The sequence below is a fragment of the Pteropus alecto genome, unplaced genomic scaffold (genome assembly GCF_000325575.1).
Source record: "Pteropus alecto unplaced genomic scaffold, ASM32557v1 scaffold125, whole genome shotgun sequence".
In the NCBI taxonomy this organism is placed as follows: Eukaryota; Metazoa; Chordata; class Mammalia; order Chiroptera; family Pteropodidae; genus Pteropus; species Pteropus alecto.
This window is the reverse complement of record NW_006436888.1, coordinates 10,082,473-10,105,580: the sequence shown is the minus strand read 5'-3', so window position 1 is coordinate 10,105,580 and position 23,108 is coordinate 10,082,473. Positions and strand designations below refer to the sequence as shown.

The following is a 23,108-nucleotide window of genomic DNA, read 5'->3' as shown; positions in this document are numbered from 1 at the left end:
GCCTGGTCCCGCCGGAGCCGGTCCCCGCAGCCGGGGTGAGGACGCGCCTGAGCGGCCCGCCAAGCAGGTGCGGCCGGAGGCGCCGAAGGCCCTGAGGATGTCTGCGGTGTCCCGGAGGCCCAAGACGTTCAAGCTGCGCGCCCTGCACAGCCAGAAGAAGTTTGGGGTGGCGGGGAGGAGCTGCCAGGAGGTGCTGCGGAAGGGGTGCCTCCTCTTGCAGGTGCCGCCAGGGCCGGGGGCCGGGGGCCGGGCCGGGGGCGCTGTGCCTCCACTTGCGGGCCCCGGGGGGCGAGCTTGCCCGGAGGCTCCGGGTGGCCTGCGACAGTGCCGACCCGTCGTCTTTCACCGTCAGCACTGGGAGCTCAGTGTGTCCCCGAGTTCTGACGGATGCCCCGTGAGGCGGGGACTGTCCACATCTCCCCCGAGGCGGAGAACCCGAGCGGGACCACGGGGGATGCCCCTGGCCGGCACCGTGGCGTCTCTGTCGTGGGCTGTCAGGGGGTCGGTCCGCGGCTAAACCCTGTGCATGGGGTGCGAACGCCCTCATTCCACAGACATGGCCCGACCGCAGCCTCGGAGGGCGCACGGGGTGCTGCAGAGCGGGCGGAATGTGAACCCTCGGACTTCCCGGCCTCCCGCTGCTCAGCGGAGGCGCCACGTCTCAGCACGTGGCGTCGGGGAAGCTTCTGCCCCGTGCTCAGTGCTCGCCCGCTTGGGAGAAACTTAGGAGGATGAGAGGTGCTGCTTTTCAGCTTCAAAACCAGGGGGCTGTGCGAGGTGGCGGAAGGGCTGCTGGGACTCGCCATTTCATCGCCATTAGTCTCTCTTGAGACCCCTTGAGTCGGGGACTTCTTGCCCAGTTGAGAGCACAGCGTTTGTGGGGGATTTAGGGACAATATTGTCTCTCTTCTGACCCCGAGGATCACACTGCTCTGGCTTGCGATGCAGGGACCCAGACTCGCTGCATGTTAGGACACAGCTGGTGGCCTGCTGAGACTCAGTTCCCCTGTGTAAAATGAAGGGGCTGGGCTCAGGGGCCTCTAAAGGCCTGGCCGGAGCGTGAGGTGCCCCTTCAGCCATTACTGTGGTGGGATTTCAGCCATTACTGTATTTGTTTGTTCCCTTGCAGGGGCTTGGGCCTGCGGGGTGTGTACCATGTTGCATGGGGAGGGGGTGGAGCTGCCATAAAAATTTATAAAACACCAGTGCCGAGCAAGAGAGCCACGCCAGGACGGTCTGAGTGCCGGCCTCCCTTCCGCGGACAGGCAGTGAGTCATGCTCTGTAAGGTGTTCTTGCTGATCAGTGTGGAGGAGCCAGGGGTGCAGATAGCGGGTGTGTCCTGACACCTGTCAGGAGGCGCATTCACAGGCCTAGCGGTAGCAGGGGTGTCATTTCTGGAAACAGGCTTGGATGTGGAGTGCTCTTGAAGGGCCCCTTTTGAAAGGGTCTGTGCGGCGCACCCCCAGAGCAGTGACCGCTGCGTGTCCATTTGTGTGCTTTTCGCATTTTAGAACGACCTGCAGCAGGTGTCCACGTTCCTACGCACCGATTCTGTGGACACCTGTGCTGTGTCAGGTGTTTGCCCTGCTTTAGTGCACGGACAGCATCTCGAGCGTGATTCTTTCAACTAGCGGTCCCGTCCCCGACCTTTGTGGCACCAGGGACCGGTGCCCTTATGAGACTCTCACGCCTGAGGATGTGAGGTGGAAGCTGAGGCGGTGATGCTAGCGCCAGGGAGCGGCGGCACATACAGATGAAGCTTCGCTCGCTCACCTCCTGCCGTGCGGTCTGGTTCCTAACAGGCCACGGACCAGACCAGTACTGGTCTGCGGCCGGAAAGTTGGGGACCCGTGCTTTAAACTATAGTTTGTTCTCCTTCTCTGTGTGGGCTGCAGGTGGGAAGAGCTGATGTCGCTACAAGGGTGGGCCCGCCTGACGCGCAATAAGTAAGCATCCTGCCCTGCTTGCTCCTCTCCCTTGTCCCCAGCTGCCTGTTCCTGGCTCCCGCCTGTGCCTCTACGAAGATGGCACGGAGCTGACTGGAGATTACTTCTGGAGCGTCCCTGACAACACGGAGCTTGTGCTGCTCACCAAGGGCCAGAGCTGGCAGGGCTGTAAGTGGCAGGGACCTTGGAGGGTGGCGGGGAAGCTGGAGGGCTGTGGGGAGCAAGGCCCTCGTGCGTCGCCGGTGGGGTGTAAGATGGTGCGGCCGCTATGGGGACAGTCTGTGGTTCCTATGACTATGAAACAACCACCAGGCGACCCAGCAGCCCTTAGGCACACATATATGTACCCAAGAGAAGTGGACACATGCACACAGTAGCTTCTAGGTGAATGCTCACAGCAGCTTGATTCCTAAGGGCCAAAAAGTGGAAACCGCCCAGATGTCCATCGATGAACAAATGGGTAAACAAAGCAAAGCGTGTCCAAACCCAGCGATGTTATTGGACCTTGACCATGACCGGGAGTGAAGTCCTGACACCCATTACAGCATGAGTGACCCGTAAAATGTCACTTCAGTGAAGGGAGCCAGTCACAAAAGGCCACGTAGGATTGCACCGTATGAAAAGTCCAGCACAGGGAGGTGTGTAGAGACGGAGCGTAGGCCAGTGCTAGTTTTAGGGCTGGGTGGGGTTGGGGGGTAGGTGGGACAGGGTTGCTTTTGGAGGCGATGAAAATGGTCTAACATTGAATGTGGAGGCGGTTACACAGCTCTGAGGAACTAAGACCCACTGAGTTGTACGTTGTATCTGGGTGGATTGTAATGAATGGAAATTAAATCTCGATACAGTTGTTACATAAAAGAAGCAAAGAAATGGCCCCAGCACCACGCGAGGGGCGGGGCGTCTCGGAGCCCTTCCAGCTCTGTCCGCGCTCTGTCTTCATTGTAGCGACCCTGATGGTCGCGCGGCAGTGGAGTCTCCTTATGTCTTAATGTGCATTTCCCTGTAGGCTAAGGGTGTTGACCTTTTCATGGGATCATTTGCCATCTGTATACAGTCACACGCCACTTAACGAGGCGGATGCAGCCTGAGAAGTGCATCGTTAGGCCGTGTCATCCTGCAGACATCGCCGCGTGCACTCGGGCCCTGGGGGACACCGTCGCGCTGGGCGTGTCTGTCACTGACCACAGTGTCGTTATTCAGCGCAGGACTGTATCCTCTGTGGTGAAATGTCTCCTCTTGTTTTTTGTCCGTTTTCTAATTATTTTTTTAATGTTGAGGTTTGATGGTTTTCTTGTTAATATGTTCTGCATGCGAGTCTTTGGCCAGACTCGTTTGTAAGTATTTTCTCCTACTCTGTAGCTCTTATTCTCATCGAGAGAGAAGGTCTTTCGTGAAGCACCAGTTTTTAATTTTGAAGAAGGCCAGTTTGTCCTTTTTTTTCTTTCATGCTGTGCTTTTGGCCATAAGTCTGAGAACTTTTCACCAGGGGCCTGAGGGTGTCCACCTGTGAGCGTCAGTTGCTGCGGTCCTGTAGGGCGGGTTGTGTTGATGTCTGCACACAGCGGCCCAGGGTCCCCGGGCCGGCCCCGTGGGCCACAGTGCTCGGGGCGCGCTGATTCCGCGTGTGCGAAGCTGCAAGGCCTGAGTGACGGCCACACTTGGTCCTGAGTGCTTGCTCGGGGGCTTGGCGCTTCCGTGCGTGTGTGGAAAGGCTCCAGGAGGTGGCGGTAAAGAGACTGAGGCTCCTGAGAGTGTGGGCTCACGGGGGTCCAGACACCTGGCGATGCGGAAGGAGAGGAGACCCAGGAGGAAGGCGGCCGTCTGCGTGGGGCGCTTCTGTTTCCCGAAGCACGTCCCCTGCCTTTCCAGTCTGTCCTTCCCCCTGCCCCGCTCAAGGCCCAGGGGACCGGGCTCGTTGGTGTGGGGACAGCGCTGAGGTTTGGCAGGTCCCCGAGGGAGGCGGGGTAGACATGGAGCCCTCGTCACCTGCCGCCAGCTGTCCCCGCATCACCTGTCTTCCCCGGGCGGTGCTCCAAGGACTGACGGCTTTTCTGTTTGTCCCGCTTCTGGTGGCAGATGTGAGTGACATCAGCAGCTTCCTCAGCGTGTTCCACAAGCCGCATGCGGGGCTCATCCAGGCGGCCCGGCAGCTGCTCTCGGACGAGCGGGCCCCACTGAGGCAGAAGCTCCTGGCCGACCTGCTGCACACGGTCAGCGAGAACAGCAGCGCCGAGACCAGGGCCGAGGACCCGCCTTGGTTCGAAGGTGCCTTGCGGATTCGGGGCTTGAGGGAGCCGGGGTGGGGGCCTTCTCAGAGCCAGACACCTGGGGGAGACCGGATTCTACTTCAGTTACCGGATGAGGGCTCCCCAGATGAGGGGCTTGCCTAGCACTCTGAGCCACCTAGCTGGGTGGCAGAGCATGTCACATACAGTTCCCATCCTGACCGTCGCTGGCACGCGGCTTGGTGGCATTCACTACGTCACACTGTCGTGCAGCCGTCACCACCACCGTCTCCATCTTTCCAAACTGCAGCTCTGTCCCTGTGAAGCACTCACTCCCCAGCCCCTCCGCCAGCCCCCGGCACCCGCCCTCCCACCTCTGTCTCTGTGGATCTGACTCCTCCGGGGACCTCCTGGAAGTAGAATCTCAGCATTGGTCTTTCTGTGACTGGCCTGTGTCACTGAGCGTCACGTTCTCGAGGTCCGTCCACGTTGCAGTGGGTGTCAGACTGTGCTTCCTTTTTAAGGCTGAACGATATTCCGCTGTGTGGATGGACCACATTTTATGTGCTCATCCGTCGAGGGACACTGGGGTGGCTTCTGCCTTCAGACTGGCCTGTGTAGCCAGTTAGAGGCAGCCCTAAGAGACTGCAGCCCTCTTAGAAGACGCGGCTTGAGCTGCTACCAGGCAGAAGCCCCCGGGTGGCGTGTGAGCCCCTCCACACTGGTGGACCACAGAGTCCCATCGGACAGGCCAGAACCAGCGGCGGTGGGCACGGCGCTGCCAGAACCTTCCTCGGTCCCCACGCCCTGGCCCCGCTGGCCGGGCTGCAAGCGTCTTGTCTTCTCCTGCCAGGTCTGGAGTCCCGGTTTAGGAGCAAGTCCGGCTACCTGAGATACAGCTGCGAGAGCCGGATCCGGAGCTACCTGCGGGAGGTAGGCCATGCTGCAGCAGGCACGCGGGCAGGTTCAGGCAGCCGGCTCGGCTCGGGGACTGGAGCGCCACCCCGGAGCGCGTGCTGCAGGCTGAGCTTCCGGCGCTTCGCAGGCACGGTAGCCCCACAGAACGGGGTGCTGGGGTCCAGCCCACTGCCACCCTTTGGTGTGGCCAGTGCCTACAGCGAGCAGCTTTTGTCCGGTTCTTTTGCGTGTGCAATTCCCCCACAATTGTCGGGTTGGAGCGGAACTGACAGTCCCCATGTCACCTGTCGGGTGGTTCGCCAGGGATGCGACCTGTCCTGAGTAAGCCCCGCCCCCTCCAGGACAACTCCCGCAGCTGCTGGGCACCAGCCCTCTGCACTGTGGCGCCCTGCGCAGCCCTGTCGCTCCCACTGGACCTGGGCCACTCAGGGACGGACGGCGTCTCTCACCTTTGCCCGGTCACTCAGCGCGGCCTGGGCGCACCCATGGGTGCGCGTGTCCCCCACGCTCGAGTGGGCAGCAGGGGAGGTGGGTGGGTGGCGCGATGTGGTGCTGCTTCCTCGCCTACCCAGGTCCTGTCCTCTCCTGGACAGCAGTGGCCAGCGCCAGGGGCACATGGGGGCGGGGGAGGCGGGGTGCGGCGTGGGGCAGGTGCCCGGGGCTCAAATCCGTTACCTGCCGGACTGTGACCCACGCTGCATCTCATGGGCCCAGAGACACTCCCCAGGGTTGGACGGCCACGGCCTGCAAACCCAGAGTCCCCAGGCACAGGGCTTTGCCGGGACCCCGATCCCTGAGGGCCGTGGCCTCATCGGCCTGGGAGCCCGACTGCGGTTTAGGGCGTCATGCACCGACGTTCAGCCCCGTCTTTGGTGTCCCCAAGGTGAGCTGTCACGCCCCCGCGGTGGGCGCAGAGGCCCGGGAGGAGTACGTGCGGGTCGTGGACGCCATGGGCCAGAAGCTCAGAGCTGCACAGTACAACGGCGGCTACTTCGACAGGGGCGCGAGGGCGGGCGGCCGGCTCTGCACGCCGGAGGGCTGGTTCTCCTGCCAGGTGAGCTGCGCGCCTTTCACCCTGAGCCAGCCGGGTGCCCACCGAGCCTGCCTTCCCATGGGGGCGGGGAGCACACCCTGCCCTCGGCCTGCCGGGCGAGGCTTCGTGAGGGCGGGTGGCCTCCGGGCGTCGGCTCCCACTCACAGAGAGGGCAGGCCGGCCGGCCAGTGGCAGCGAGTCCTCTGAGGGCTGTCGGAAGGCTGCTGGGCCCACCCAGGGCTTCTGTCCAGCAGTCCGGACGGGTCTGAGAACCTGCGTCTCTGACGAGTTCCCAGATGACACTCCTGTTGCTGGCCGGGGACATTGCTGCCGATGGGGGTGGGGGGACGCTTCAGAGATCTGACCTTGGTGTCAGAGGAGGGTGACGTTCCCCTGGGTGGATTGATAAGAGGACCGCTCAGGCGTCTCAGAAAAGCATTCTGTTCCCCTGGGCAAGCTTTCTAGATGACCGCAGGGACTGTGGGGTTTGTGTCTGGATGCGACACTTCAGGTACCAGCTAAGCTCGACTCCCTGGTGGGTGGCAGTGGCCGGAAGCAGCGTTCTGAGCTTTGCAGGCGGATGCCGCGGGCTCCTCTGGGACGCCTGATCAAGTCACAGGGGCAGCACTCCCCACAGGCGCCACCACCTCTGGGGCCGGGGCCCATGGGCCTGGGGGCCCGGAGCCACTGGCCTCCGTGAGGATGGCCACCGCCCTCGCCTCTTTCCCAGCCTTCACTTTGTCCGGTGTGGTCCAGCCTTGGGTGCCGATGGTACCGGGGCTTTGGCGAGTCCCCAGGCCTGCCGAGCTGTAGAGGGCGGCTGAAGTGGCACGTCTTGCTACGAGGCCGTCAGGTAAGAGGTTCACCTCATGGCCTCTCCTGTCATCTTTCGGCCCAGGGTCCTTTCGACATGGATGACTGTGTCTCCAAACACTCCATCAACCCCTACGGGAACCGGGAGAGCCGCGTCCTCTTCAGCACCTGGAACCTGGACCACGTGTGAGTGCCGGCCTGGGGACGTGCGCCCCGCCCTGCCTGGCGCCCGGGGCTTGCGCCTGCCGTGCCGGGCTCGTGGGTCATGGACCCAAAGGCGTCGCCGGCGCCGGTGCGGAAGGGGCTGCCCAGAGCGCTGTGCTCCTGCTCCTGGCCCACATGACTGGGCGTCACTCAGCGCCGTGGGCCCCGACGGGAGCTGGCCAGATCCTGTCCGCGTCTATGACCTTACGCGCGTCCCCTCTCTCAGCTCTCGCTCCCATCTGTGGATGGGGTCATGCAGACGTCTTGTTTTCACGTCTACACCAGCTCCTTCTGACGGGGACAGGAACGGAACGGTTCATTACTTTCACTGAGCCTTTCTCTGACTATAATTACGTCCTCGCCCGTTTTACGTGAATGACAGCGATAAATGCCCTCGAAACGGCTCGCTGCCTGACAGCCTGGTCACAGGCCGGCTCCCTCTCCACCCCGTCTGCGTCCGTCCCCAGGGGAACCGCTGTGCTGCGGCTCGTGTGCCCGATGCCTAAGCCCTGCCGCTCGCAGGACGAGTGAGGGTGGCCCCGGGGACAGCTCCCTGGCTTTCAGTGGTGCATCTCAGTGTCCTGGCGTGGGTGGGCCCGGGGCACTGACCTTGGCCGCAGCCCCTGCCTGCCACAGCGCGGCTCCTCACGCCGTCTGTCCGTCCGGATTCCGAGCTCATCCTCGGTGGGGGGTGTTTTCTGTCCCCGTCCTCGGCGCCCTGGCTTGCCTGCTAAACTGTCCTTGCAGAGCGGTTTTGCATTTGGTTCTGCCAGACGCCCGGGTTTTCAGAGGTTCTGTCTGAAACAACTGCATGTGAGTTTCTTGCTTGTGGGTCCCAGCCCACGTGTGGCAGTGTAAGGTGGCGCCGTGTGCCTGCCTGGGAGGTAGGCCAAGGGTCCCGGTTTTCCGGGTGACCGTGGAAGACAGTTACACCAACGGCACCCTGTCTGGGTGTCCTCACCTTGTGTCCCCATCCTCCAGTGCCGAGTCTGGCTTGACTGTGGGACTCCAGCAGACAGGACACCAGCAGAGGGAAATCCTTGCAGGCTGCACCTTTTCCTCTCTGAACATGGCCGTCGCCACTCCAGGAGGCCTGAGCTGGCCTCTTGGAGGATGCAAGGCACCATGGGAGAAGGGTCAGCCCCCTCAAACCCTCCAGCAGCGCACAGCGCCACGCACGGGAAACACCGAGTTTTGGGGGGCGCTGTGCAGCAATAGGTAATTCGCACAGTGGCTTTTCCTTCCCCCCCAAAGCCCTGGACTGCCCTGCAGCTGCTCTTCCTCACGTAATGGCCAGTGAGGGGGTCTCGGGCTCACCTCCCCCTCGGGCCTCTATCAGGACCTGGGGAGCCACTGGCGTGTCACTTCCCCATGTGGATCAAGTGGCGATTTCTGTTTCTGGCAGCTGGGGAGCTTCCCTCCTTTCTTTTGATCTCAACCACGTATTTTTTTAAAGAAAGGTCCTTTCACTCAGTATTTCGCTGTGCTGTCGGGGAGAAGAGTCTGTGCCAGCTTGGTCCCCCACGTTGCCACCAGCCCTCCCCGCCGTGACATCTCTCATTCAGCGAGTCAGTCCACGAGCTCCTGCACGTGTTAGTGCATGGTCTTCACACTTCGTAGTGGAAACAGGGTTCCACACAGCGGTACCGTAACTCCTTCACGTGGACACGTGCGTGCGTGTGCAGCACAAGATCAGGATGGGAGAGGCAGGCGCCCAGCTCCTAGCAGCGACCACGCCTGGGGAGGGACAGAGGAAATGGGGTTCGAGGTGGTGGCGTGGCGACTTCAGCTTTATTTGTAAGGTTCTGTTTCGAACGTGTTCGTGTATTATCGCGTCACTTTTCTGGTAATCGACACGGAGATCAAAGTGAGCCACGTGGTTTTCGGTGAGTAATTGTGACGGGAATTGGACTGACTCCCATTTTTTCCCACGTACTTTTCAGTATTTAAAAAAAGTACCAAACTTTAAAAGCGAGGCTGGCGAAGTTGCTCGCATCGGGCATCGCCGGGCAGAGCTGACCCAGCAGCCGCGGCCGTGCTCAGGGACGGTGCTCTGATGAGTTTGCGAGGGGACGCCCCTCCCCCGTGCTCGTCCTGCTGACGGCTCGGTGGGTCCTTTCCACGTTGTCGCCACCCTGTTCCTTCTGGGGAGCTGCCCCGTGCGGTGCCTTTGGAAATCGTAACGATTTTCCACTTGTCTTTTCCCGTAGGCAGCCAAACGCTGCTTAATGTTTTAGCTACAGCTGAGCGGAAACTGTACTTTAACTGCGTCTGTGGTTTAAGGGCACGTGCCTGCGGGGTCTGACAACAGAAAATGACCGTCTCTCACTTTGCAGAATAGAAAAGAAACGCACCATTGTCCCCACACTGGCCGAAGCGATTGAAGATCGAAGTGGAAGAGAAATAGACTGGGAGTATTTTTACAGCCTGCTTTTTACCTCAGAGAATCTAAAGTTAGTTCACATTGCCTGCCACAAGAAGACCACCCACAGACTCAGCTGTGACCCGAGCAGAATCTACAAGCGCCCGACGAAGCCGAGGGGGAAGCGGGCCACCCGCAAGCGCCCGTGACCGGCGCGCGTTCCCCGCCCTGTGCCACGCCTGGCGACGTGCAGGGTTTTAACAGGTGCTATTTTTTTATTTTTTTAAATTTTTTTTCACTCCAGTTGTTCCTGAAAAAAACTTAATAAGAATCTTCCTACGAGTTTCTGATTTCAGTACATTTCTGAATCTGTTTTCTACACCCGCGAGACCACGGCGGAGGACAAGTTCGGAGCACGGCCAGGACGTCGGGGGTCATGGCGTCCGGTCGGCAGAGATCAGGGCCCGCGTGTCCCCCGAGTGGACCTGTTTGCTATGCTCCTGTAGCACAGCCTCCGTGCTGACCAGCGTAGTGACCAAAGCTGGCCACTCATTCGAGGGAAGGGTGTGTGTCTGTGCCTCCCCGCTGGGTCCCCAGGCAGGTGGGAGGCTCCACCCTCTAGATTCTTCTAAATGCTCTGAAAAGGGCTGTGACCCATTTGGGGTAAAATGTTTACACTCCATAAAGAACACACAAGGATACTCGCTGCTCTACTGTTTATAATGGTGAAAAGGGGGAACCCTCCACGAAGAGGGGCGGACGGTGGCATCATGTTGAACCCTATGAAATTGCTGGTTTTGTAGGCCAAAAATGGTCAGATATCATTCATTTCATAAGTTGACCTAATACATCTACGCAGTGCAAACCCGTGTACCAGTTTTAAGCATTTATGTATGGAATGGGAAGCTGTCTGTTAAATGCACAAGTGGCTTAACTCTGCAGAGTATGACCCTTTACGAATGTGCCACACACGTTAGGAGACACGCACCCGTGAACAGCAGTGATCCTGGGGACAGGGTGGGGTGTGCCTGGATTGCAGAGGACCGGTTTTCCAGATCCTGCATTTTATAACACAGCCGGCCTCGCTCCCGGGTTTCACACCCACGGCTGGTAATGGGTGTGGCGAGCTGGCTGCATGCGCTGCTCCTGGCCATTTCCTCCCTGGGACTTGGGCACCCTTGGATTTTGGTTTGGTGGGGGGCGGGGGGGGGGCGATCCTGGAACCAAACCCCCGAGAACACCGAGGAACCACTATACTTGAAGAGTTTGAAATGCACATTTCATAATTTTAAAAATTGACTTTTTATGTTTTGTAACATTTGAATTTTCACATTATATAATCAGAAAAAGCAATAAAGACTTTTTATAGATATCGAGAGTCTGCACTCATTGCAAATGATGAAAATAAGGATCAAGGGGTCAACGGTTTTTTCAAAGCCGACACACATCGCTCCGTTCTCGTCACTGAAGTGTGAAATACCTGGGAGCGGGCCAGGTGTGAGTGGCGTGCTGGCGGCCTCACTGTAGCACATGGCGTTTGCCCGTCTGATCGGGGAGCACGCGCACAGGCCGCACTCAGCCCAGCAGACCCGTCTGTGGAAGAGGGGCCGGGCCGGACAGCCACCAAGGCCCCTCCCGCTCAGTCACTGTGGGTTTGGGGCACGGCTGCTCCGTTCTCCAGTCCCAGATGTGCCACTGGTACAGCACGATGAGCTTTCTTGACAGCAGTCAGTAGAGTCGTTACAAGGGGCTCCCTCCAACGCAGCAGCAGAGTTACTGCCACCTGCCTTGACGCTGGGCGCGCAGGGCTACTGGCCCCTACCACGGGTTCCGGTGCCACTCCCATCGCTGGGCTCCGGAGCCGTGAGGGCTTTGGCACTGGGCGGCTCCTCCCCGCCCTGCCCGGCACTCTCTGCCGCAGGTGGGACCGGAACTCCCACCGAGGCTCCGCACAGCGCCCTGGAGCAGCGCTAGGCTCTCAGTCAACTTTCCGTCGGCTTCTTTGCTCGCATCTGGGCCCTCGGCCTCAGGTGCCGGGCGATGGTTACAGACCAGGAGAGGTCGCCATCGGGAGTTATGTCACCCAAACCCCCAGGGCCCCGGATTAGAGTAGGTGCCTGAACCTCTTTGCAAAATACAGGTGTGTGGTCTGTCCATTCTCAGCAAAAGAGGGAAGATGTCGGAGCTGGGAGTAGAGAAACTCCTGGGAGATCGAGGCACGAGGCCACCTACTGTCGCAAGGCCCTGGTGTCTGGAACGTGATTTGAAGGGAAAAGCCTAGTGGGTGACCCTAGGAGGACCTCGGCCTGCTGCTAGTGGGCGGACTGCAGTGCTGGGGCCCCCAGACGCTGCCTCCGGGAGGGCAGCCGCAGGGGCAGCCTCGGCGGGGAGCTGGGAGGGAGCGGAGGGTGCCGGGTGGAGGGAGGAGTGAGGAGGGAGCCCTGAGGACAAGATGAGGTTAGTCCCTTAGTCCAGGGAGGGCCACTATGGAAGGGCGTGAGCCAGCAGAGGGGTGGGTTTCATGCCCAAAGCTCTGGGAAGCCCAGAAGGAATTTAGGGAGGGGCCTGACTTAACTCTCCTGTCCCCATCCACTTAAGAAAGCCTGTCTGTGTACGGCCACGCCACCCTGCGCAAGCCGGATCCCGTCTGACCTTGGAAGCTAAGCAGGGTCGGGCCTGGTTAGTATTTGGATGGGAGACCACCTAGGAAGACCAGGTGCTGTAGGCGTAAAAAATAAAAAAAGAAAGTCTGCAGACTGCCCCTGACTCCTGGGGAGGGTTTGTGTGAGGCCTTGGGCCCCTTACCTGTCACCTGGGGGTGGGGCTGCAGTCCCAGTTGCCAAGGGCCTCACAGGGGCGCTCCAGGCAGATGCGTCTGAGCTCAGGAACACCCTGACCCAAGGCAAGGCGGGTGTCCCTGGCTGGCAACACTTGGCAGTGTTGTCCCACAAGCGCCCGCCTCCCTGACTCCCTGGAGACACCAAGCTGGTGCCAGGCTCCTCCTGGCCTTGCCCATGTGCCTTCTCTGATGTGATCTGTGTCCCTTCCCTGTGATACATCGTACCACGAGAGTTCCGGCTTTCTGAGTCCTGAGTTCTGTGACTCACGGAGCCTGAGGCTGGTGGAAGGGTCATCGGGGTGCTTTCGGGGTGCACCTATAGGCACCCCACATTGCTCAGGCACCTGCACCATCACGCGCTGCTTAGGGACAGGAACACAACCGAGAAATGTGTCGTTAGGGGATTTCGTCGTGTGTGACCATCAAACCCGGACGGCACAGCCTCCCCCACACCCGGGCGGTCGGGGACAGGCTCCTGCTCCTGGGCTCCGAACCTGTACAGCACGTTTCTGTAGAAAATGAGATCGAACCAAGCACAGGAGAAAGCGACGCCGTCGAGGGACACGGCACACACGAGCTGGATGAGGCTGCTGCGGCCAACATGCAGAGTCCATTCTAAACGGTAAAAAATGTAGCGCGGCGAGACTATAAACCAGTAATGGTCGTTCTTCATCAAGTGTCACGTACTGCACGGAACTACGTGCTGTCCTCGTAGGGCTGGCGGCTCGTTCACACGTGAGCAATGCGTGGTGCCGTGACAGTACGCCGCCGTGACGTCGCTGGCGGTAGGACGTTTTCAGCTCCATCACAATCTCACGGACTGTCATACACGGTGCCCATCACTGCCTGACAAATCGTTACTTATGCGGTGCTGTGGGTCACTTTGGGACGACCAACACTGGTGTCTCTATCCACTGGCAAGGATGCATCGCAAGGTGCTCCCTGACAAGGGGTCCGGGCCTCCACACCCCGCCATGGAGGGGCTCGGCCCTCGCTGTCCACTAGCCTCATAGAAGCATGGCGCCGGGGAACATGGAGCTGTAGCTCAGGACAGCCAGGTGGAAGATGCACAGGTGCGGGGAGGGGGTGGGGCTCTCATGCCCTCTCCAGGCCCCGCCCTCCCTGGATCCACGTGTTCACGCGCCCGCAAGCTCTCCGAAGGACAGACCAGCTTCCTCCAGGGTTTTCATGGCGGTTGCGTTACAGAATCATGACTGGCTAAGGAAATGGCCACTGGTGATTGATTCAACCTCCAGGCCCTCTCCCCTCCTGGGAGGTCAGGGTGGGACAGAGCTTTCCAATCCTCTAACCACTAGGTCAGTTCTCCTGGCAACCAGATCCCACCCTTCCTAGGGCTGCCTCGTTAACATGACAAAAGACACTCACAACACTGAGGAAATTCTAGGCTGTTTACAGAGCGAGGGCAGGAACTGGGAAGAAGACCAAGCATCTTATCAACCATAAGATGGCCTGTCCCTGCCCTGTGTCCCTACCACACAGGGCGGACAATGTCGCAAACAGCCTGCACAAGAGGAGGCCACAGCCAGGCCTCAGGCCTGGGCTGCACTCGAGGCCCTGCCTCTCCGGCGGGCGCTGGGCGCAGAGGCTGAGGGGCTGAGCGGCCGAGGATGAGGCAGGACAGGGTGCGCTTGCTCCACGTGGCTCTCAAACCTTTCAGGGACATGTGACTTCTTTAAAAACGTTTTCAAAATATATTTATTTTTTACCATACGCATTTTGCTAAATTTCCAAAGTAGACGCTGGCTCTCTGTACAGAAAGAGGAGGGTTCTGTAAGAACCGTCGCTGGTCACCTGCAAGAATGAGCTCTGACAACGGAGCATCAACGCCCACGTCGTCAGAACCAGAGTTAGGGGCAGCGTGTGCTCACAAGCCTCTCGTTAGCCCAGGCCCCGAGCCGGCGCGACCACCGCCCCCTCAGCGCCGGTGTCAGGTGCGACGCTGGTGCCCGAGGGGCAGCCTTCCACCCCCGGCGGCGTCAGTTCACCTGGTCACCGCGCTGTTGACTTTCAGGGGTCAGCTCAAAAGTGATGACGAACACGCCCTCTTGGAGATGACTTTTTATCAACCAGGTTTGCTAAACCGCCACATCGTGAACTGCACGAAACAGAGAGGCCGTGGCCGCGTTCACTCTACGTCTCCGCGTCCTCCTCCTCCTCCTCCTTGGCGCGAAAGTGCATCTTCCTGAACTCCCGTCTGCTCACCGATGGGCAGGACGAGGACGCCGGGGGGAGGTCCTTGGGGGAGAGAACGGGCTTGTCACGTGGGCCCAGGGTGCTGGCACGTGCCTCCATAGCTCCACCTCCCATGTGGGGTGCAGTGCGGACCCCCAGACGGTAGCGCTCTCCCGATGAGGGCGAGGGCAGGCCCGCATGGCGGGGGAGACAGGGGCTGAAGCCCGCGAGCGGGGTGGCTGCTCGCACACCAGACATGCCGTCAGCACCCTGCAGGAGGCCGGCACCCCCGCTGGGGCCCCCAACCCAGGGAAATGGCAGAGACTCAGCTTGGAGCGCGCAGGTGCCGTAAGGGGGCGATGCTGTGCTTTCTCTGCCGCGTCCGGCCGTTGGGACACTTGGTTCCGTGGGGCGCAGTCCCCGCATGCAGCGACGGAGTGCAGCCCGCACAGGTGCCCAGGGAGGGAGGCCCCAGGAGCCTTACCTGCATGAGCTCGACATTGCCGAAGAACCGGCTCACCGGCATGGGCTGGTTGCTGTCGTCATCCAGGAAGACGCTGCTGTCCATGAGAAGGGTGTGCGTGCACCCGCCCCGCACGGCCACGCCGCCCTTGGCCTCTGTCCCCGGAAGGGCGCTGGGTTTTGGCGGGGCCAGGTCCTCCTCCGTCTCCGCGGAGCGACCGTCACTCACTGCTCTGGGGTGACTGAGGGCAGGGCCTGCCAGGTCCTGTGCTGCAGGAACGCCCGCTTCCTTTCCCGGCCGCGGCGGGCCGTCCTCGGCCAAGGCCAGAGGCTCATCCTTACACGGGGTCTCCGGCGGCACCGCGGGCGAAGCGACACGATCACTCTTAGGGACCAGTTTCTGTAACTCCGACTTCACGAGCTGACCTTTGTCATACTTGAACTTCTTGGAAGTTCGCCTGTCGGGGCCTTTGTGTGACGAGGAAGTCTGTCGAAAAAGGAGGACATCAGGGAAGAGCAGACACATCTAGGGGTAAGAGACCGATGGCAAGCCAGACGGTGTCGACCCAGAGGCCGGCGGCGGCCCCAGGCGGACCTCGGCAGACACGGAAGCACGCAGTGTGCTCGGGCCACTTGCTTCTCTGCTGCCACCAAAGGGCCAGCTGGGGAAGGGTCTGGACCTGGCCCCAGCCCGGCTCCCACGCCTGCCGTTCACAGTAGGGGTGTCGGGAGGCACGCTCGGAAGCCTGGTCTGACAGCTTACAAACTAACAAGGAGCCCACGCCCGTGTCCGCGGCCCGGCCAGAGAGGGAGCCGCGGGTGGGCAGAGCCGGTGCCCGATACGTGCCCGTGAAACTGACCTTGGCGTTCTCACAGCTGCACTGAGAAAAATGCCAGCTGCGGGTGTGAATCCAGTCCCGAGGGGACCCGAGCTGTGGGGACGAGGACGGCGTCACTCTGACCGGTGACACGGGGCTCCTGTCCCCAGCCCACTCCGCCCTTCTCCTATGGCCCCTCCGGTGGGCGGGACGGTGCCGTGCCATCCCGCAGAAGGCTGCACCCGGCGGAACGACCCGCAAAGGCGGCTGAGCCTGGGCCTGACACATGTGCCCGTCAGCTGGTTGACTCTCCCACGGCAGCCCCTGGACTGGAAGGTGGACGCTGCCCTGATGGCCGACAGAGCCGTCACCTTGCCCTCTGCTACCTGCGCAACCCCGGCTTCTAGCCTAGCACACTGGAGAGAAGGTCCCGAATGAAACGATCACCCGCATCAGGGCCCCGGTGGTGGCCTGGCGGTGAGGCTCACCTGACAGGCCGTCCTGGCAGCGGTGGTGACACCGACGTCCCGAGCAGAGGCCGAGCTGGCCGAACACGGCTGGGCTCGCAGGCGCGCCGAAGCCCGCACTCCGCCTGTGAGCTGGACCAGAGACAAACGTCAGCTGCCATTCCCCTGAGGAGCTGTGGCCGGCGGGGTCCCCACTGCAGACGGACCCCGCGATGCCGTCACCGCGCGAGGACGTCCGTGGCCTACACGTGAGGATCCCCACGAAGCCGAGTCACACGCAGGGCCCCCTCTCCCCACTGCCTTGGAAGCTTGGGGTAACGGCCTCCCCATCTTCCACGCTCTAGGAACCTCCACTCGTAGGTTAGCAGATGTGAAGTCAACTCCCCACGGGTTTAGAATATGCAACGCGTCTCCTTCCTCAGAAGGTTCTCCAACCTCTACGTGGTGTCACGTTCCAGAAAGGAGGAAACGCGGAAGACAGGCAGCCGCCCTCCCAAGGCCCACAGACACTGGCTGGCAGGTCTCAATGCTATCAGCTCACAGCAGCTAACCATTGTCTGAGGCATCTTAACATGAACAAACTGGCCACCTGCGTTTCACTCTGAATACAAAGGAAAGGCTTTGAACGATGAGAAAGGCATTCATTAGAACGATAAGACTTGATTTTATTTGGGAATAACTCAGGTCTTTAGCACAGGGTGTTCCTGTACGTACTAGCAGTTTCCCTAACGTCAGACCACCACGTGTCTGAGCTCTGGTTCGGCACCCTGACCGTACCTGGATTTCAGGTTTCCCACTGATCCCTTTTTCTGGCCGGAATGGATACTACATACACTTAAGAAACAACAACAGGGAGCAGTGTAATAAAGGGCAGATATCGTAAGTGACAAGCTTGAAGGCTGTCATTGAGAAGGCTCTGGAACTGGGAACCCGGAAGGGGACAGATGAAGGGCCGCATGGTCAGGAGCGAAAGGACATCAAAAAGGAGAGGAGCTGGTTTAGAAATCATGACGATGGCACCCCATCCCTGTGCCCTGCGGCCCACGGACTGACACGCAGCTCGGACCAGGCGCTCCGGGCCGGGAAGGTCCTGCTGCCGGGCGCTGGGTCTGGGCTTGCACGGTGGCAAGAGCAGGGGGTCTGCTGACAGTCCTGGCAGCCACACGGAAGGAGGGGGCCCACGGAGGCCACGTGGTATCTCTCACAGGGACAAAGCCCTACTGCCCAGTCTCCCAGAAGCGCAGTCACGCCCGTCTCTGGAAGCGGGCATTTTCGGTCTGAGAAAGCAGGCCGCGCTGCCCTGTCACGGGTCCTGCCCCAAACGTTTTTGTACATGGACTGTGCTTGGCTCTCTGGGGGAGGACTGGTGCTGACGGCGGCGGCTGCTGTCACGGGGTGTCGGTGACCAGGGCCTGTACTCGAAGCTCAAACAGCTTTAAAAGGGGCAGCGTCCCCACTTCAGTGAGGACTTGGGTGAGGAACCTGTTTGAGGTCACGTAAGTGCTGTCTGCCTTCAAAGACCCTCTGAAGTTGCTTCATCACCCACGATTCCCCCAAGCGTGAGCTCCCAGAGTCGTCACGTGACACTGCCCGCCACTCAGTGGGGCTGGACAGAGAGCCTGTCGCCCAGCTCTGGGGTCCTAGGCCGTACAGGCCCTTCTCCAGGATCCCTGGTTCCAAGAACTTGGGAGTGAAAGCCGGCTCACACCCAGCTCTCCGGGCCCTCTGCAGAGGTAGACTCGAGGCTGCGGGCTGAGGCCAGGGGCTGTGGCTGTCGCAGGCACCTTGAAGGCCACGTGTGGTCCGCCTTAGACATGTACGAGCTGGGCAGGTGGCCTTGTGGCTGCAGTTTAATCCTGGGCATGGTGACCTGAGGTGCTGGCTCCGAATGCCAGGAACCTGTTACCTGTTATGTGTCTTCTAGCTCGGAGAGCTGCTGCTCAGCTGCGCCACCTGGCTGCAGCTAGGCAAACAGGCCGGACATGGGGACCTGTCCACCCTTCAGGTCTTCCTCCCGGCAAGCAGACCGCTTAAGGTGGACGGCGAAAGCACATGTGTGGTTTCCCAAACAGGGAGGGAGAGGACAGCCTCCCGACGGGATGGCACAAGCAGCCTGCCGCCCTCACCCCGGTCAAGGTGAAGGTGAAGGGCGTTGAGAATCAGCTACTTAAAGCCTTTGGAAATGGTCCTGTGCGCAAAGAGCGGATTAAGAAACAGCTATTTGAGAGGATCCATACAAATTTGGGAACCAAGGCACGAGTGTGTGGTATCTGAACTCCAAGCGGCCACAGCAGAGAACACAGGGGGCCGTCCCCCTGCGGCCAGCCTGGAGCTTCCTTCCCAGGGGAGCAGGAGGGCAGCCTTCTCATTCTCTCCTTGTCCCACCCGACGTGAGGCTGAGCCCCGAGTGAGTGCGGCTGAGAAGCGGGGCTCCCTCCTGTCCAGACCAGCGGAGGCTCCGCCGTGGGCACAGGGCGGACTAGTGCCCATCACTCTTGCCCCTGCTTGTGAGGTGGTAGTCCCCTCCGCGCCCATCGGATCTCAGGTTGCTGTCACTGTCCCCCCTCCCCTGAGCACTCAGCTTCTACAGCAGGGGTGTCACAGAGAAGCCTATCACCGTCCCTAACTACACAGAGCTCTGGCTCAGAGATTCTGCCTGGGGGAGAGGTGGGCATCTAAACAGAGAGCTGACTTCGTCTGTAGCAGAGTTTGGAGAAGTTCATGCTTAGGGGGCTCTGAAGAACCGGGGAGGCTATGAGGAGAATCCAGATGAACGGGGCGAGCCAGTCTGCGGGAGGGAGGGCCAGGGAGTAACAGGCTGGAGGAGCCCTCCTGGGGTAACGACGAGTACCAGACACAGACCTTAGAAGCTTTCTTAAAAGAAGCCAGGACGTGACTGGATCCGTCTGTAGAGCAACTTGCGCCCAGGTCACAGCAGAAAACAACTGAGCAATCAGCCGGCAATTAATGAAGTTGAACAGCTGGGTGTGGTCAGAGACGGAGGCACTGGTGGCCAGGGTGACAGAGGGCACACCCGAGGCTGCCCTGGAGGCGCACTGGCAGCGTTGACACAATGATCTGCCCAGTCACTCATCAAATAAAAAGCTTACTGGGGTGGGGGTGGGGACCAGGACCCAAAGTTGCTATGTTATCTAAAATGTCCAGTTTTCAACAAAAAATTATGAAGCATGCAAGAAAACATGAAGCAGACCCACACACCGGACTCAAAGCAGACAAGAGCACCGCTTGGGAGAGAGGCCAGAGGTTGGATTCTCCAGAAAAAGGCTTCAAAGTAGCTATTACAGACATTTTCAAAAAACAAATCATAGTTAAAGAAGTAAAAAAAACTTTATAATATTGCACCAAGAAGAGAATGTCAATGAAAAGATGAAATGTAAAAACCAAATGGAAATTCTGCAGCTGAAGGCGTAACCTAGAAAGACATCTGAGGGGCCCACGAGCAGACATGAACTGGCAGAATGTGAATGAGCGAACTTGAAGACAGAATGAGACAAGCAAGCCGAAAAGCGGAGACGGTGCCTTAGTGGGTCTGTACCAAGAGATGCGGGGGACAAGCAAGAGCTCTGCAGGAGCAGGTGCCCGCAGCTCTGCAATTAAGCTGGTTCGGCTCCGAAGCTGAGTGAGCACGGGTATGTCCGACCTGCCGCGGCCGCTGGAAAAGGCTTTTTCTAAATAGTGAAAAAGATCCGAGAATGCGAAGCTAGAAAACAGCCGCTTTAATCCACTTATCAGAGGGACAGGACAAATCAGAGACAGGTCGAAGGAAACAAAGGGAAAATGTCGTGGGTGCACCCGCCGGTATCCATGACGTTAACGGCGAACCGGACAATTTAACCGCACGGCAGGGACGTCGGCCTGGAAAAGCCCCGCGCGCACGCTGGCCGGAGGGGACACTGTTATGTTCTAGTCACGAGCGCCAAAAGGGTCGGGATTCACGCCTTTGGCGCGCCTCCCCCGACTCAGGAGGCCCCGCGCCCCCTGTCGCGTCAGGGGCCATCTGCGTCGCAGCCCCCTCCGTGGTCCACGGCCTCACCGCTCAGGCCGTGCCCGGGGCCGGGGCCCCTCAACCTCCACCACGCTGAGGGGTGGGCCCCACATCACCCACCTCTGCACGTGAGGTAACTGGGACCGAGCTGGGGTCACATGCTGAGTGACCCCAACAGGAAGGCGAGAACCCCTGGCCGGCGGCGCCGGGGACGCCGGGGTCCAGACCAGCCTCCCCGGGGCCGTGGCCGGGGACAAGACGTCCCGTGGGCCCGCCTCGGTGCCGCCGGCCGCCTCGCCCCGCACGGCGCCCGCCCGGCCCCGGCCCGCTCACCTCCTGGCTCCTCATGGGTGTGAGAGGCGCGCTGCCGCCCCAGCAACGCCGCCCCAGCCCCGCGCTAAGGCGAACGCTTCCCAGCGGCGCGGCGACCCAGCGGCCCTCGGCCCGCGCTGTGGCGTCTGACGTCACCAGAAGACTGGCCAATCACAGCCCGGAATTCCACCCCCGCGGCACGTGACCCAACAAGGCTGGCGCTGGACGTAGCGGGAGGGGCGGGGCCATGTTTGTGAGGGGCACTTCCGTCGCTGCCGAGGCAGCCGCCAGGTTTAAGAGGGGCGGAGGCCATGTTTGTGAGGGGCACCTGTCTTATAGCCCCTGGCCTGTGTCTGGAGGCGGGGAAGTGACTCCCTGTTGGGCTCTTTGGCCAATACTTTCTGAGCGCAGTAGGCAGTGCTGGAGTGGGCCTGGCCTGGGGGCCACCAAAGCCGCCTTCCCTTGGAGGTCGTACTGCGAACCCTGCATGGTTCAGCATCTCCTGCTTTGCCAGAGAGGCTCATCACCCTCTGCCGTGGGCTGAGCATCCCGCCGGGGGGGTGAGTTTAGCTGCACCCCACTTGCAGGCAGGTGGATTCCTGGGGGGCACTGCCGGGCAGCGTTGGGTAGGACCTGGTCTAGGACCCTAGTGCGGGTGCATGAATGAACCCCAGCCTTAGACCCTGTCCCCCTTCTCATCACCCTCGTGGAAAGGACAACAGCTGGCCATTTCTGTAACTGGCTAACTCCCTAGTAATGGCCACATTCTTCCTGTTGTTAACCTAAAAATAAAAGTCTTTTCAAAGTGAGAGGCAACAAGCATTTATTTGGGATCAAAGAATAGGTATTTGGGAAGCACTGATTCAGGCAGAAGCCCAAATCGCTCTAATTAGGAGTCGAAAGCAAGGGGTATTTACGTGAAAGGGAACAATCACATCAGTATAAGGAAGACATGGCTGTTGATGCAGAAAACAGTGACGTTAACTCTGAACAGTGTTTTACATTTTCGGTCACCTCAGCCCGGTAGTCGTATCTGCTTTCTTGTTATCTTTGCAGACAGTTCTTTGGGACAGGGGCTTAGGCCCCGGCCAAAGGTTATTTTGCCCTATTTTAGCATTCCAAAGGGTTGAGACACAAGAGGTACAAAGCAGTGTCTCTGGCGTGGCAGCTCTGGCTCCATTTGCAAGTGGCTCGGTTTATATCATTTATTACAGTGGGTTCTAACCCCTGCACCCTGTGCCACTCTCTGCATCCCTCCTCTGCCTCAGTGAGGACTGGTCATGGGGAGCCACTTGGTCCCCTTTCCAAAGCCCTTGGAAGCGTACTGACTCTTGTCAGCCCAGGGAGGTGTGTTACCGGATGACTTCTACAAAGGTGCAACCCAGCCTTGCCTTTAAACCCTCGAGGCCACCAGTTCCCTGGGCTCTAGGACATGCACCTCAGAAAAGAACACGGGGCGGGTACAGAACCCTTGTGGGGCTGAAGGACCCCCAGCCCTCCCTGTGACCGCAGATGGCTGGCTGTGCCTCCAGGAACCAGCCTTTGCTGGCGGGGCAGAGCAGCTCCCCAGCAATCGCACGCGTGCTTCGCAGATGAATGAGCGCGGTGCCCCTTTTTTTACGATCTTTTTTAACAGGTGAGAACATTTGAATCAGGCAGTTTTGTCAGAAGCATTAGGTTTTCCGGTTAAAGCTGTAGAGGTTGAAGAGGGGACATGGCCCCCGTGTCCTGCTGGCGGGTCCCTCCGTGCGCTGTTCCGTAGTGGAGGCGTGATTCATACTCTTCCTGGCGCATTAACGTTCTCTGCTCGTCTGGAACGACTCTCTCAAAGCCTGGACCTATAGGCGATGCCTCTTTTTAGTGTATAAAAAATCCTTAAGGGTCCGCCAGCTCTTCCTGCTCTGCAGGTGATCCTTCAATTACACGGCACGTGGGGCCGTGCATTTGGCACTGAGTGAAGACACGTGCAGTCCTCCCGTGCGTGTGCACACACAGACAGCCACCCTTTCTCCTCCCCAGTCCTGTGCTTCGTTCCGGGCTATTTCCCACGGAAGGGAGAGGACAAGTGTGGACTGGCGGGAATCCATTTGAAGAGAAAACGAATGTAACTGCCCTCTGTTGAGGAAAAAAAAAACAAAGCGATACCGTATGAAACACCTAACCTGTCTCATTTTTACGGAAATTGGTTTTATAATAAGCTGGCTTCAGTGGTTTTACCTGGGAATCCTCCAGAGCTCAGTTCTCACAAACCAGGGGCTGACTGCCGCGAGCCAGGGTTCGCTTTATGGCTGGTTATGGTTAGTGTCAGTTTGTAGACACGGCGCTGGGCTTGAGCCTGACCATGGCTCTGGCTTCTCCATGCCACCCAGAGTTTACCATCCTGAAGGGGCTCTTGACCTATGTCCACAAACACGCTCTGCTCCCCCCACCCCCTTTCCCACCCTGGTAACCTGGTGTTTCCAGCCCGTCAGCTGCTCAGGCCCGGCACCCAGGGCCATCTTTGACCCTC

At 59.8% G+C, this 23,108-nt stretch overlaps 2 protein-coding genes and 1 pseudogene across 4 annotated transcripts; 2 read left to right on the top strand and 1 right to left on the bottom strand.

Moving 5' to 3' along the window:
• Nucleotides 1-6: 6 nt before the first annotated feature.
• On the top strand, nucleotides 7-10,880 carry DFFB (DNA fragmentation factor subunit beta). The gene is made up of 7 exons (XM_015591359.2): nucleotides 7-220; nucleotides 1,989-2,115; nucleotides 4,024-4,212; nucleotides 5,026-5,105; nucleotides 5,974-6,144; nucleotides 7,022-7,122; nucleotides 9,477-10,880. Exons 1-7 carry the CDS (start codon nucleotides 98-100, stop codon nucleotides 9,709-9,711), a joined length of 1,026 nt encoding a protein of 341 aa, XP_015446845.1. The 5' UTR covers nucleotides 7-97; the 3' UTR covers nucleotides 9,712-10,880.
• Nucleotides 10,881-12,111: 1,231 nt separating this feature from the next.
• Nucleotides 12,112-12,230, top strand: LOC112481786 (annotated as a pseudogene).
• Nucleotides 12,231-14,038: 1,808 nt separating this feature from the next.
• Nucleotides 14,039-20,743, bottom strand: CUNH1orf174 (chromosome unknown C1orf174 homolog). 3 transcript variants are annotated; one of them, XM_025048562.1, is made up of 5 exons: nucleotides 20,621-20,743; nucleotides 16,303-16,413; nucleotides 15,857-15,928; nucleotides 15,019-15,483; nucleotides 14,039-14,597 (listed from the first exon to the last, which is right to left on the bottom strand). In XM_025048562.1, the coding sequence occupies exons 1-5, from the start codon at nucleotides 20,633-20,635 to the stop codon at nucleotides 14,493-14,495; spliced, it is 768 nt and encodes a 255-aa protein (XP_024904330.1). In that variant the 5' UTR covers nucleotides 20,636-20,743; the 3' UTR covers nucleotides 14,039-14,492. The 3 variants fall into 3 exon arrangements, with proteins under 3 accessions (XP_024904330.1, XP_024904331.1, XP_024904332.1); XM_025048563.1 differs by lacking the exon at nucleotides 15,857-15,928; XM_025048564.1 differs by lacking the exons at nucleotides 15,857-15,928; nucleotides 16,303-16,413.
• Between the last annotated feature and the right edge of the window lie 2,365 nt (nucleotides 20,744-23,108).

Excerpts from the sequence above, each read along its gene's own strand:
- DFFB (XM_015591359.2), top strand. The coding sequence starts at position 98 with ATGTCTGCGGTGTCCCGGAGGCCCAAGACGTTCAAGCTGCGCGCCCTG. Across the intron at positions 2,116-4,023 it reads GGGCCAGAGCTGGCAGGGCT|ATGTGAGTGACATCAGCAGC; the intron begins GTAAGTGGCAGG and ends TTCTGGTGGCAG. Across the intron at positions 5,106-5,973 it reads TCCGGAGCTACCTGCGGGAG|GTGAGCTGTCACGCCCCCGC; the intron begins GTAGGCCATGCT and ends GGTGTCCCCAAG.
- CUNH1orf174 (XM_025048562.1), bottom strand. Across the intron at positions 15,929-16,302 it reads CTGCCAGGACGGCCTGTCAG|CTCGGGTCCCCTCGGGACTG; the intron begins GTGAGCCTCACC and ends TCGTCCCCACAG. Across the intron at positions 14,598-15,018 it reads GCAATGTCGAGCTCATGCAG|GACCTCCCCCCGGCGTCCTC; the intron begins GTAAGGCTCCTG and ends CTCTCCCCCAAG.